The sequence below is a fragment of the Diceros bicornis genome, chromosome 16, assembly GCF_020826845.1.
Source record: "Diceros bicornis minor isolate mBicDic1 chromosome 16, mDicBic1.mat.cur, whole genome shotgun sequence".
In the NCBI taxonomy this organism is placed as follows: Eukaryota; Metazoa; Chordata; class Mammalia; order Perissodactyla; family Rhinocerotidae; genus Diceros; species Diceros bicornis.
In genome coordinates this window covers 27993546-28008912 of record NC_080755.1, presented here as the reverse complement: position 1 = coordinate 28008912, position 15367 = coordinate 27993546, and the positions used below count along the sequence as shown (strand labels likewise).

Here is a 15367-nt window from a genome sequence, read left to right as displayed (position 1 = left end):
AATTAAAATATAGAGTTGATGAAAATATTTAGAATGCAGCATAAAAAATGATCAGTCAAAAAACAGAATAGAGATGAAATACAGGGAATGGAATAAGCAGTCAGGATGCACATCTATGGGAATTTCGGAATGAAAAACACAGCAGGTGGCAGAGAGGCAATATTTACAGAGCTAATGGCTGAAATTTTCAGAATTGAAAAAATGGCAAGAGTCCTCAGATAAAGCAATACCGAAATCTCAGGAAGGATAAATACCCATTCCTCCATCTAATGTGTTGAAATCGCAAAACATCAAAAATAAAAAAAATATCTTAAAACAACTTTGAACAAAAATAGATTACCTCCAAGGGATGACAATAAGATAAAGAAACCTTATCATCAATAAATAACAGATGATAGTGGAATATCTTCAAAGGTTCAAGAGAAAATAAGTGTCAATCTAGAATTTCATTAATAACAAAGTCTCTTATGATAGCAATGACACAAGAACATTTTCAGTATCCAAAATGGAAACTCTATCCCTTACAGAATCTTGCTGAAATAACCAATAGTGGATGTTCTTAACAAATAAAGAAATTAAATCAAAGAAGGAATGAGTGGGTTACAGAAGCAATGGTAAACTAAAAGACTAACAGACATGACTAACACCAAATAAACATGAACAGTGAAAAATAATACAGATAACTAATGAGAGTTAAAACAAAGTGGAAATAAAATAGACAATAACTGCATGCAAGATGGGAAGGTGTAATGAAATGAGAGCACTATTAAAATCTGGCATTGTTTGGGAACAAGAGAGATACAGACAAGTTCTTTACTTTGTTAAAACTCTATAGGTAGCCATTGGAAGAAATGAAAAAGACTCATAACTTTCCAGTAAATGCATGGAAGGAAAACTCAATCAACCAAATGGAAGGTATAAAAGGAGAAACAATTTTTAAAAATTAAGTCCAACACAATCAAAATAAATATAAATGGATTTTCATATTAGATTTAAAAAGTAACACAATCTAATTACATGCTGCTTACAAGAGATATACTTAAAATAAAAATCACATGGAATAGATGAAAATGAGGAGATAAACTAAAAAGTATTAGGTAAACGTTCAAAACAACAAAAAAAGCAATACTACAATATTAACATCAGATAAGACAAAGGTAAAAAGTCTTTTTGGGCATGAGAAAGATCATTCCTTAAGTGTAAAAGGAATAATTCACTGGGAAAATATAATGCCTTAAGCCTGAACCCATTTAAACAGCATAGTATTCAAAATTTAAAACTGAGAGAATTAAAAAGAAAAATTGGCATTACACAATGCTAGTGGGAAGGCTTAACATATTTTACCAGAAATTGAGATATCAGACAAAAAACTTGTCTTAAGAATACAGATGACTTTAACAACTCAATAATCAATCTTGAACCAATGAATTTAACATAGGGCACTGCTCTGAGCCCTTCAGAGAAAGCAATTTTTTGATAGTACTCAAGGAACAGTAAAAAACAAACACAAAAAAAACTGAGCACTGAGTCTCAACAATTACTGAAGAATAGTATAAAACCTCATCTCTCTGTCAACAAAGAAATAAAATTAGGTATCAATAACAGAAACATAGCAACTCTCCAATTCTCCCACACCCGTTATATATTTGGACATTCAAAAGCACACTTCTAAGTATTTCATAAGTTAAAGAAAAAAAATTGTAATGGAAATTACAAAATATCTGGATTCTAAATGACAATGCCAAAATTTGTAAAATGCAGCTCAACTGGTTTTAAAGGTAAATTGTCATATTAGAGAATGGAAAAAATATTGAAAATTCAAAGATTAAGTGTACAAATCAAGAAGTTTTTATAAATGAACTATAGAATAAAAACTTGAGAAAGAAGGAAGGAAAGATCGTAGGAATAAGAGTAGACATTCATGAAATAGAAAAGAAGGACAATGAAGACCATCAACAACAAAAAAAAGTTGTTTTTCTTTTTATTACACTAATAAAATAGGTATACCTCTAGTGAGAGATGACGTGAATCAATAGGAACAGGAATGAAAGTTAGGCACACAATTTGAGATATGGGATACACTTACAAAGTAGATATAATTAAAAAGAGATTTTAAAAAGCATAATATAATACTATGACTTTAGCCTATATCTTTGAAGACAGATAAACTATTTTAAGTTTATAAAATTTCAAATTTAACTTAGAAATAGAAAACTTGAATAACCTTGTAAAAACTTTAAAAAAATGAATAGGCAACCCCCCTGCCCTAAATACACATAAAGCACATATTATAAACAGCTGTAAAGATGAATTTTACTAATACATCAAGGAAGTCTCCCATCGCTTCATGTTATACGTATTCCAGTGAATAGGTAAATAAAGAAAACTCTTCAATTCACTTTATGAAGTTAATATGAGCTTTATTCCAAAATAAAGACAAAGAAGGATAATATAAGAAAAAAAAATTATCAGCCAATCTCACAAACAGAAAAAAGTACAAAAGTTGTATCTATTTTTTTTTAAATCTAAAGCAAATCTGATAAACTCCTAACATTTGTTGAGTCAAGGTGATGGATATATAGACGTCTGCTTTATTAGCATCTGTATTTTTCTATATGTTTGAAGTATTTCACAACAGAAAAACAAAATAGACCACAAGAAGAGAATTAGAAAGAAGCTTCTTTTCTCAGCAGAGGCGGCAAAGGCAAAACCTAGAGACAGAAATGTTGAAAAATGTAAGAAAGAAACTTGTTTAATTCTTATTTATGGTCTAAATATTCTCAATATGAATATGAGTTGAGGTCATTTACCAAGAATGTCTTTGGGAGGGAGTACTGGGGAAATGAGACAATTGTAAAATTTAGAAACGTGTTTTGGACAATGTGAAAAGTAGGCCTTATCCTGTTGATTACTATTTGGAATGTTTCAAAATCTTTAAGACTATCATAGAAAAAAGAAGATTCAGAGAGGTACACAGTCTTTTATAACAAAGTCAAAAGAAGATTTATTTCAAAGATGTCCATCTAAGTAAAAATATGTTTTATAATTTTGGAACAAAGACACAGCAGATGAACCCACCACTCAGTTTGTTGACACACATGATGTTTAATTTCACTTTAATTATCCTTACACACTTACTCTTAATTGGCTTAAGAACAATCCAATTATATCTGATGGTCTCATCTTGTTAAAGCTGGTACCTCATCTCCCTACAGTATCCAGAGGAAGACAAAGATGCAGTCATTTTAGCATCTAATTCCCGGACCCTAGAGAGTGTAAAGTAGTTAAGGTCGAGAGAAGGAGGGAAGAGAAGTGACAATTGCCAAACCGTCACAGTGAGAGTCGATGCTACATAAGACGACACTAGGCTGGACCTCACGATAAAAATCACGGGGAATGTGTCCAATCAGGGTCAGGGAAATTCTCTATTATTTTGACCAGAGGGAGTTCGAAGACCACCAATCTGAGCAAAGGCTGCTGACTCCGGAGCACGTGCTGATGGGTGGGTAGTCTACTGGCTTAAAGACTCATATTTCCCAGAAGGGAACTCACCCAGGATTTATGCATAAAGTGAGCACACAGAGACAGAGACACACTCACACGAGGGAAGGAGCACACCCTCTGGAGCAAGAGGCAGACCAGGGCCTTTTGTTACAAAGAGGGACTACCCAAAGAAAAACAGGAAGAGTTCAAAATGACAGCGTTCTTCCTTGTCTCACAGAAATTGGAATGACTCTGAAAGAGGTCAGAGAAGAAAAGCAGGCTTTCAAAAAGTCTAAGGGAGAAAAAAATTTATCAGAGGACAAAATCTAATCATCTATAACATGAGTCCATGTAGTCTTCACAAATGAAGAAATAGTGTAAAAAGTCTATCGGGGAGCATGGAACCCATTAAAATATACTGTCCGGGTTAAAGAACTATGGGGATTCTAGTTACAAAATAGAATATAAATGTTATCAACCTGTTTAAAAAATAATATAACTAATAAAAACATGTAGGTAGGAGAGACACTAAGTATAATTATTCCCCATCCTTTATAATATATTGTCTGAAATTGAATGAGTAGTTAAAAAGATAACCACTTTTATTTCAGTTTTTCATATTTTAATATCTTGGGAGAGAACTTTTAGATATGAATATATCTTGTGGCAATGTTTAGCAATTTTGTTTTTTGGTTTTACTTCTGTTCTTTTTTATTCTTCAGCCTAAAATTAATTAAGTTTAGTACCTTTAATTAAAATGTTATAATACAGTTTTTCCAAGATGATCTTTGCCTATGGTACACATTAAGAGATGTCAAATAATGTTTATAAAACATTGGGAAAATTATTTTGGATGATAGGATTTAGGGTATTATAAAAATTATATTTTTATTTTTCTGCATTAATTTACTTCAAAAGTATGTAACATTTTATGAAACCAGCAAACTTGTAATTCTTTACAACAAAAAGATTAAACCAAATAAAATATATTGGAATGAATCCCAGAAGTTGGGCTTAGTGCAGACATTTATTAAAAACCCCTCAGAGACATCCATTAGAAGCTTATTTGTTTAGCAAGCACTTTTTAAACTCCTACTGTGTGATTGGGTAGGAAAAAGCATAATTAAAAACTGGTTTAGGTCAATGACCCCTAATTCAAGGAACTTACATTTTAGTTAGGGAAAGATGTGAGAAATTAATACAAAACAATTAGTAAGGAAGAATATCATTAAATAATTTTTTATATGTTCATAATCTATCCTCTAAGTGCCCTGAAGATGGTGAAATGATAACGTACCAAGGCTATCACAGAAAACTCCATAGGGGAGGTTTTAAAGGAGCTTCATCCTTTGCTAAGACAAGGAGGGAGGATATCAAAACAACTGATTACACAAGAAAAACATACTTCAAATCCCATTTTAAGCTGTCACCTACCTTTCATCTCACTGGATGTGGTTTCTACTGCCTGATTATTTGGTAGTCTAATATTTACTGTAATAATAAATTTCAAGACATGATAATAAAAGAGCTTTTGTGGATATTGTTATTATTTGTTTTTAGGCATATCAGAACAATGTTTTCTACCATGCATGATTTAGAAAAGGGAGAGGGACCAACAAAGTTTTGTTTGTTTTTTAAATATAACATCATCAAGGAAATACTCTTTAGATCCATCAATTTTTTTCAACTGTGTTCACTCACCCCATGTTACCATGTCTATTCAATCAGAGCTTAATCAAAAAAAACAGTCTCATAATTTTCATATATAACCCTGGCTAAGAACAAACAAACAAAACAAAACAAAACAACTTCGTCTAAAGTAGTGGGTTCCTATGTTGAGTGATAAATTTCTCATAAGAATTTCAAGATCACCATCAAAACTAGAATGACTGAGGGATGTTGTAGCTCAATATTTTTTTTATTGTATGCTCCTAACCCTCTCCAGGGAAACTGGGCATATGAAGGGAACTGAGGAGGTCTGTGGTGGGTCCTGTACGCAGAGTCCTCCGGGAAATACACTGGGGTCCATTGTGCCTTGGGCTACATGCATGAGATTCCAAGACCCAGGTGAAACCTATACCTTGAATAGGGTGAATATCCCGCAATTTGACAAATTAAGTAATTACCAGAGACCAAAAAGAAGCACTCAGGGGACAATCAGGAGTATTTTATATCCTGTTACGGAAACCTCACAGCAAGGATGAAAATTTAGACTTATACCCAAAAGTCTGATTTTGACTGGATTTAGTTTTAGAATTACCAATTTAAATTAGAACAAACTTATAGCATTTGTTTTAATTCAGAATGGTTTCAACAGGTTAGGACTTACATACAGTTACCTCTACCTAGAGATGGCAAAGAAGGTTAAAACCACATTTCAGAAACTGTATGAATTAGATGTCTGACTCTGGTGGCAGAAACAGATGAGGGAAAACCAGCTCTCTCTGTCTGGCTGGCTACAGGATGTTGGATGGGATCATCTTTCTTTGCACTGGTTCTGCAGCTATACATTGGTTCAACAAGGAATGACCTTCCCCAAGAGCACAGAATCATTTTTATTCAAGAGTATATAAGCAGCTGTGCTACTATGCTGAAACCTATACGATGCCTTATTTATCCAGACAAACTTATTGGCCCATTCAGTTACTTATAAATTAATTCAAAACTTAGCACCTATGAAACAAGAGGGATACAAAGGACTACAAAGATGGCCGAGTGCCCATCAACAGATGAATGGATAAAGAAGATGTGGTATATATAGACAATGGAATACTACTCAGCCATAAAAACAAAGACAAAATTATGCCGTTTGCGACAACACGGATGGACCTTGAGGGTACTATGCTAAGTGAAATAAGTCAGACAGAGAAAGAAAAATAATGTATGATTTCACTCATATATGGAAGATAAACAAACAAATACATAGATAAGGAGAACTGACTGGTGGTTACCAGAGAAGTAGGTGGGCGAAGGGTGAAAGGGGCAAAGGGGAACATATGTATGGTGATGGATAAAAACTAGACAATTGGTGGTGAACGCAATGCAGTCCACATAGAAACTGAAATATAATAACATACACCTGAAATTTACACAATGTTATAAGCCAGTATGACCTCAATAAAATAATTAAAAAAAAAAAAAGATGGACAGGAAGGTCACTATTCCCAAGGAATTAAGAACTTAATGGCAAAGAGGGGAGAGCAAAATGTATATAAATATGCCTTACAGAGTACTAACTACCATCCCGATTCTAAAATGCTTCACAGCATATAGAATCTTTTAGTCTGTAAGATTCCTAAGGTCACAGAACATCAAAAACATTACTTTCTAAAAGAGATGTGGGTTACTGTCTGGAGATGTTCGCATTTAAGGCTCTTTCTTTCACGTTTTATCACTTTTCATTTTACAGTACCTGGCATATATTGGAGGCTTAATAAGTATCACTGACTTCATCTGCACAAAATAAGCATTGCACTCAGCTGCTTGTTAGGTTAGTCAGTCACAATTCCTCTCAGTAATCACCTTCAGTTTATTTTTGACAGATTTTTGTCTTAATTGATTTATTTTAAATCCCACCCTCTTCCGCCATCTGTTTGATTTTACAGGATCAGCCAGGAAATCTTATAGTTGCTAGCTCTCCTTCGAGGTGTAATTAGCGTACCTGCATCTTAACACGTATGGCTGACTTATCATGTCAAGAGTGCTGTGTTGCTCCTCAGGGGTGCCTACAGGTCTCCAATATGGGCTAGGCTAGATGATCTGACATTCAGACCATATCCAAGGTCAACAGTTTAGACCTCGGAGCTAGTTATGCATTGACTTGTATCTTAGCTGTGCCATTTACGGTCAACCTCCTTAAACCTCTGGGGCTCAGTTTCTTCAACTGTAAAATGGAAATCATTCTACTGTACATAACTGAAGTGAGGACTAAATGAGATAACTTACGTCAAAACACTTAGACCATCACATTAAATACGGGCAGTGAATATGATTTCACTTCTCCATTCCTTCATTAAAGTAGCTTCATTATTTTTACTATTTTGCAGTCTAAAAGAAAGCAGGTTAAAAAGAACATGGTGGTCTCCTTTATCATCATTTTAATTTGCTAACAAGTTGGCTGAAATACTCTTACTGTACAATTTTTACGATGTGAGTTTAGTGGCATGCAGGACTTCTAGGTAATAACAACCAGAACAAGAGATCCTGACTGAAGACCTGAGCACTGGAGAAGATCCTGACAACAGAGCACACTCTCTTGTTGACTTCCAGTCCTAAAGTGAGTTAAGTACATAAATGGGGAGGGCCCTGCACCTTTAATTTTCTTAAAGTCATGATATGGTATTGACTTTCCTGAGGTTGGTAGCAGACCATTTTTAACTGAAGGTGACTGACTTTTAAATTACTTAGGGTATCATAACATGGTATTTGCAGGGGGGGTGTTTTTTTTTTTAGTACATTCTTTACATATCGCTCTCCCATTATAGTTTTCTATTCTAGAAGCTACTCATATTAAACTATTTACTTTACAACACTCAAAAGACTAGAAAAAAATATGTCAGTGTATATGTAAGTGTGGTTACATACAAACACACACTCATACATTTTGGGCTAGACAATAACTATAAATAATTTAGCCTTGGAAATGATGCAAAAGAGGTAATTATGCTATTTTTAAAGAATTGAAAACAAAAATAAATTCTGCCTTCCCAAAGATCTCTTATATAAATCCTCTTCAAAGACTTTTTATGAAAGTCTGTTCCCAGGATTTAGCAAAATGCCTGGTATATAGTAGGCAATCGGTAAATCTTTACTAATAAAAAATAAATAAATGGGTTAAAATCTTGTTTGAATTTTACAAACAGATAAACTCTGCAAATAAGAGTTACCCTAAATTGTCAAGAAAGTAAGTAGCAGAACCAGTAATAAAGTTCAGGTCAATAAATTTGTAGTTTCTACCAACCATTTTACAAAATGTTACAATGATCCAGGTCATTATCATTACCCTTACTCAGAGATGAAATAACTAAGAGAGAGAAATCAGACATCCAACAAGGCAGATTTGGTCAAGAATTAAAATGTTCAGCCTAGGATATGTTTATTTTCATCTTTTTAATTCTCATATTCCTTTTTCCCTGAATGCTGCCATTGAGGTCCTGATGAAAAGTTAGCCAGAAGGAAATCTTCAGAAGAAAACCTGGTGCTGACTTGCAAAACGCTTGGACTCTGTCTCCCACACTTCTCAGCAATTTTACACTATTTTTCAGACAAGCACTACTGAATAATTTCAAGCAGCACAGATGAAAAGGAAGGCAGAGTGCTTTTACTGCAGCAGACTCCAATGACAATGTACTCTCTAGTTCAATGAACTCTTCATAAAAGTTGCATTTTTTTCCCCAATACAGTATATTCCAATAAAGCAAAAACCAGTTGCAGGAACAAAACATTGCACATTAGATAGAATCATGACTTGGCAGATAATTACTTGAATACGTACATCATTTAAATCTCTTACCTGAGCCTCTGCTTCATCCAATATATCATTCACGAATTTAGCAACATGCTTAAGATCATTCTGTTGAAACTATGTTTCCTTATTTAGCACCCTTTTTGGTTAAGACACATTGAAAAGATTTTTAAACTTCCTTGTTTAACCATTAAAAAATTGTTCTGAGAATTTTCCACAATTTCATTCAAAAAGATATAAATCTCTAAAATGTGAAATGTCATAGTCTATCGAACACTTACCTAAACCAGACTTTTTTAATCGTTTTAAGTGCTGACTTGTTTGTTTTCCTGTGGGAGATTTTTGCCCATGTTTCATTTCTTTATCTGAACTGTCTGCTTCACCATTTTTAGATTCAGATCCTAAAAAAGGAAATAGTTATTATGTCATTATCTTCCTCTTGCTGTCCTTGAAAAGAAAAATCTAAAATAGTTTTAAAAACCGTAGATATAATCTCCTTTTCTAACAGTTAATACACTACCTTTGGCCACAGTCTGATTCCTCTACTGGATATAAAGAGAAAAGCCCAATAAATCAATCAAACAGAACAAAAAGCAAGAACAGACGGCCTAACAGAGAAGTCAAAAACACGTTCACTGATCTGATAGCTTTTAAAAGAAATGTCAGATCTTTTGTAAAAATACACAAATAAGTTTCAGCAATACTATATATCATTTAGAGACAATGCAAGACAGGAACAAAGAGATGAAGGAAGAGTGGCTTGAAAAGGAGAGACCATACCTTTATTAATAACTTTATGCTGAGGCAGGAATAGAAAATGCAAACATCAATTTATAATAAATACAATGGGACAAGGCTGATAAAGTGACAGAAGGTAAATTAGAAGAAAAGGTCAGGGCTGCACTGAGGTGAGAAGCATGTTGCCAGAACACAAAAACTAATAAAGGATTCCTGATTTTGCAGCAGAGGACTGAAAAACAAATTCACACTCACGGAAGAACTGCTTTTGATGGCATTACATATCAGCGTGTGGTCCACCATTAAAGTTCAACATTCAAACAAAGCCAAAGCAACAACAAAAACATCCACAAGCAGTACTACTACACAGTTTCCTAACACCTACTGACATCAGCAAATGAAGTCCTTCGATGATGAGCAAGTTGGTGCCTTTTTTTTTAACAGTGAAATATTCAAAATATATTTAAATCACTGAAAGAGTCAGAGGTATAAAAACATTAAATGAAACCTCAAGTGGAAATATTACTCAGTGTTAGAGAAAATTCATGACATCTCTCTCAGTGAGGAAGTCTCCTCCGGGAAGGAACTGGCCAAGCACACGACATTTTAGCTTTTTACCTGAAGGCGAATCCGACTGCTCATCAGACACCTTTAATGGTGTCAAAACAACACGAGGAACAGTCTTGTTGACCATCATTGAGACTCCATTTCTTCTTTTCTGCTGCTGCCTCAAAGCCTACAAAACACGATAATAAAATATAACATAAAAATAAGCCAAAATGATTTTTCATATTTGAATTAAATGATCCAATTTGCCCATGATTAGACAGAACCTCTTAAGAGACAAATTCCACAGAGTCACTGATTTGTCAGGATTCTTAATAGTCACCTTCATGTCACTTTCCCTCAAAAGCATAAAATCAGGCTTTGGCAGAGTGTATAAACCTGAGACCATTTTCGGGATAATTATGAAAACAAAGCAGCACTTAAAGGTTTGTTTTACCTTAGCAGTGTGGCTTGAGAGCCCACGGAATTTGAAACCATGACTCCCAAGGAAAATAAATGTAAAATAAATGTTTCGAGACCAGGATAAAAATATATGTGTCTGCACTTTTCTGCAGGTGTGTCCTCTCCAGTGCACTGCTCAGTCAATCAAGTTAACACTGAGTGTCATCAGTATGTACAGCAGGTAAGGACTACAGTATTGATGCACTCACTCAGCCGTGGGGAGCGCCGCACAAAATCACTGAACATGGCAGGAATCATTTATTTCTGTGAAGGGAATCAGTCCCAATCTTGGAAACCTTGCAGCACTTGGCTTCTGTCTGCTTGACTTTGGGCATTAACCTTCAGAACACGAACATGACGGCGTTCTGGCAAATCCAGGAAAAAAACTGATACGAGAATAAATCTCTCCAAACGGGAGTGCTTGGTGTTTCATAAATGAATCAACCACAGTGATGATAATGTAATAAAAGACATTTAAAAGTTTTGAAATACAGCTTATCTCGCTGATCGATTTATGCGGAAAATTACCGGTAATAAAAAGGGTCTTAAGCACACAAAACTGAAAAGACATTAAATTCACAGTTATAGGAATACTAAAACTCCTCCAAAGGTTAAAGGGCTGACCACAGACAGTCTCGAACCTTTTTATTCCTGCTTTCTGTGTAACTTCTACCAATTTTATAACATCTCAGTTACTTGATTAATGTTCTTCGACGAAGAGTTGTCACAATCTCCCGAAATACTGCATTGACTCTGTATCTCCTTGCTGTCAAACGATGCCATTTTATTTGCAAAGGGTATTAGCTGAATGTCCAACTTGCTGATTGTAAGGTTTAGCAATCAAATAATTACAGAAGTGACAAATTAAATACCATTTAAATGAGAGGAGGCATATTCAGATGAGATTTAAAACCAGATGAGAAAGTAAATAGCTTGGGAAATCTATTACAAATGATACTGTTGCTAATGATAACATGAGACATCTTCCCTTCAATTCTTTTTTTTTTTGAGGGGGGTGAGGAGAGAGATTGGCCATGAGCTAATATCTGTTGTCAATCTTCTTCTTTTTGCTGAAGAAGATTGGCCCCGAGCTAACATCTATGCCCATCTTCCTCTATTTTCTATATGGGACGTCTGCCACAGCATGGCTTGATGAGTGGTGTATAGATCTGCACCCGGGATCCAAACTTGCAGACACCAGGCCACTGCAGCAGAGAGTGCAAACTTAACCACTATGCCACCAGGCCAGCCTCTTTAATCCTTACATTTATTGAGCTTTTATAAAGTGCCAGGCACTGTGGGGGGACAAGAGATACAAAGATGAATAAGATGCCATCCTCCTCACCTTTACTTGCTGTTAATAATATATTTAATAAGAGAATGTGAGCTATAAAATATTTGAGACATTTACTCTTTCTTTCATCAAGGTGTGCACATAATTGCATAAATCTCTCTAGCTTGTGTAAGAACTCAAAGCACTCTATAGACACTAACCTATCAATCTAACAATAAAACAGAATGAGGCAACACAGTGCCATAAATTACAATTTAGCCCACCTTTGCACACTGTGTAAGACTTCACAAAATAATAAAACCTGTACAAAGAGCAATACATTATAGATTTCAACTATTCCACTTGGCAATCTAATTAGGCATTTTAAAAATATTCATTTTATGTCCGAGTGGGGACGTGTATTTTGGAAAACCTTGGTTAAGAAAAAAAGAGGTGAAATAATAAGAGGCCTAGAAGCTGGAATCATGAAGTCAAAGATGGCATGCCTCTTTATGGCATTTGTGGTAAATAATAATTAAAGTAACAAAAATTTGTCCTCAATTTTTAGAGCTAAGAAGACTCTACTATAGAAAAATTAGTAGTTGGACAAAAAGAAACCATGACAGTAATAATATAATAAGAAAAATAAAAATCCATAGCTATTTTGAATTTTAAAGAGTCAAGGTGGAGCCAAGGGAGGAATAAGGGAATGCTAATCAATATTGAGCCCATTTCAATGACTTTTTCGTGAACATGTATTTCCTACTCAGAAATCTGAACAATATTTTTTTTTTTTGTGAGGAAGATCAGCCCTGAGCTAACATCCATGCCAATCCTCCTCTTTTTGCTGAGGAAGACTGGCCCTGAGCTAACATCCGTGCCCATCTTCCTCTACTTTATGTGGGACGCGGCCTCAGCATGGCCGGACAAGCGGTGCTTCAGTGAGCACCTGGGATCCGAACCCAGGCCGCCAGCAGCGGAGCGCACGCACTTAACCGCTACACCACGGGGCCGGCTCCCTGCACAATATTTCTGAATACAATATTTTTTAAAATACTAAAATGCAACACCATGTGCCTGTAGGTGACCAAAACTAAATGCTCACCATATAAGAAAAATGACTATTTTAAGTATATTAAAAATATACATACTTTTTTGTGTTACCTCTGAAAAACAAGCATTATATTTGACCCCAAATAACATTTCTAGGGTCAAATAAGCAAAAATTGGGAAGTCTTTGTTTACTATAACGCTAGTCACAGTAGTACAGCAGCAGGCTACTAGTTAAACTGAGGAGTATCCGAGTTCAGCTATCAGAAGGGGGATCTTGATTGCCTCTACTAGATCCATAAACATTTTAGGCTGAGTCATTTTAGGTTACCTTGAAGATTCCAATTCACTTTCTAGAGAGTGGGATTTATTTGACTCTGGACACCGGGAACACCCTCCAAGCAGATCAGAACGTGGATGGAGAGGGAACAACAATGCTGACTCAATTGAGATGTTTGGGATAGTTTCGGCTGGCTCCAAACAAGAGAATTCTTGCACTTGTCGTGTCCACAAGGCAGGTCCTGTAGTGATTCCTGCCTTATAGTGATGCCTGGTCTCTCCTTGTGGGGAATGCATTCTACCAGTAAATAAGCTAGCTATTCATAGGTTTTTTGGTTATGTAATCATATTTCTGCAACTACGTGCACATCTACCACTCACACATGTGCTGCGTGTCTCCCCACAATCCCCTGAAAAATGCACAACGCTTTTTGGACCAGGCTGGCATAAGACAATGATGGGGGGGAGGGGAGTGACAATGGCTAAAGTGAGTGGGAACAACATACTCCACTGGAGGGGGCAGTAATGACTCAAGAGAAGCAACACAAATGGATTTTTAGGTGAGTTTTCCTGTTTTTGAACAATGTGCCAGGCACAACAAAGATGACTGTGAACCAAATTCAGTCTGAGGGCACCAATCTTTGAGACCTACTAAACACCATTCCCAATGCTCCTCACCTCCCCAAATAAATGAGCCTGACCACTGCCCAGGAAAGGTATTAAAATCCCCCTCTCCTAACATGCTGACCTGCAGAGGAATGCGGGCTGCTGCAGAGCCATCTTAATGACTGTGTGATGCAACGTTAAGGGTGAGGTTATAGAGTCAGAGAAAGACTTAACTAACTAGCTGAGTGATGCTGGATAAATTACTTTGGTAAATTTCCCATAAAACAGAGACAATAGTGGTGGTAAGATGTTTTAAATAGGGAATCCACAGAGCTCTTTTTTATATAGGCTGTTAGGATGGTCAATGGCCATTTAGCCTTCCCTCAGTAAGTCCTTTGAGGCTGTGTCTAACTCTTCTCTTCAAAACAGAGTACAGTGGTATCCCATTGTCTTCAACTTTGAGCTTTAGCTAAAATTTCAAGAGAACAAGAAAATTCCTATTTTATATTATATCAGAAATATAAGTTAAATGCAATTTAACTTATAATTATCTAAGTTTGGGTATCCGACAGTCTGCAAAATATAAATCCATGTAATAGATTAAGAGAACAGGATTAAGAGGGCCATTTTAGATGGTCGTGGAAGGTTTGCTCTGCACAAAGGTACACAGAAAGGGGAGCTTTCTGTTGTTGTCGTGACAACTTGGGGCGGGGGCAACTTTTTCTATGCTACACCAAAGGTCTTAATTACTCAGTGGTGGCCTTGTTGATCAATCTATAATGTGGTTTTATTTTGACATTGATATTAGATAACAAGTCTCACTATATTAGTCTAGAGTCATTTTAGGAGGATGCTATCCACGAAGCACCTCCATCCACTCAAGCCTTAGCTGTACATTGGGATGTTAATGGACAATCTTATTGAACCACTTTAAATCCTGTAATTTCAAATCCACAAAGAAGCAATATCAAAACCTAAATAAACAAGCAGATGGCAAGTGTGAAGTCAGTCCACTAAGAAGAAATGTACCTTCAAGGTGCCCACATTATAATGTCCTCATGCCCAACTACACAGAGTACACTGGACTTGCCAAGTTTAGTACTTTCAGGTACCATTCAGTATGAAAGAAGTTTACAGGCTTAAACTTGGAAATAAACCTACTTTTTAAAGGAAACAAACATGACAGAGCTAAACCAATCTAGGGCAAGTAAAGATCATATCATACATCAATTACAATTCTGGCTTCAAGCAAAGAGAAAGAAATCAAAAGACGGTGACTGAGCATGCTTTCCTCTAGAGATGTATCACAATATTCTCTTTTAAAAAGAGACAACAAACCTTTAGATAAACATTTTATTTTTTAAACAGAAAGCTTGTCAGATAAAGCTTGTCTAAAAATACAGGACAGTTCTCATTTGTACCCTGAGGAAAAATACAATACAACTTAAAATCAGAGGCTTTTGTTA

The 15367-nt window shown here is 35.5% G+C and overlaps 1 protein-coding gene across 2 annotated transcripts in view; it reads right to left on the bottom strand.

The window, feature by feature from the left end:
• The window catches only part of ASXL3 (ASXL transcriptional regulator 3), a 185328-nt gene that overhangs the window by 74325 nt on the left and 95636 nt on the right, over positions 1–15367 (bottom strand). For both annotated transcript variants that reach the window (XM_058556962.1, XM_058556964.1), the window contains 2 exons: positions 10304–10421; positions 9229–9348 (listed from right to left, as the gene is read on the bottom strand). In XM_058556962.1, the coding sequence (XP_058412945.1) occupies positions 9229–9348; positions 10304–10421 (238 nt within the window). The remainder of the gene's footprint in view (positions 1–9228; positions 9349–10303; positions 10422–15367) is intronic.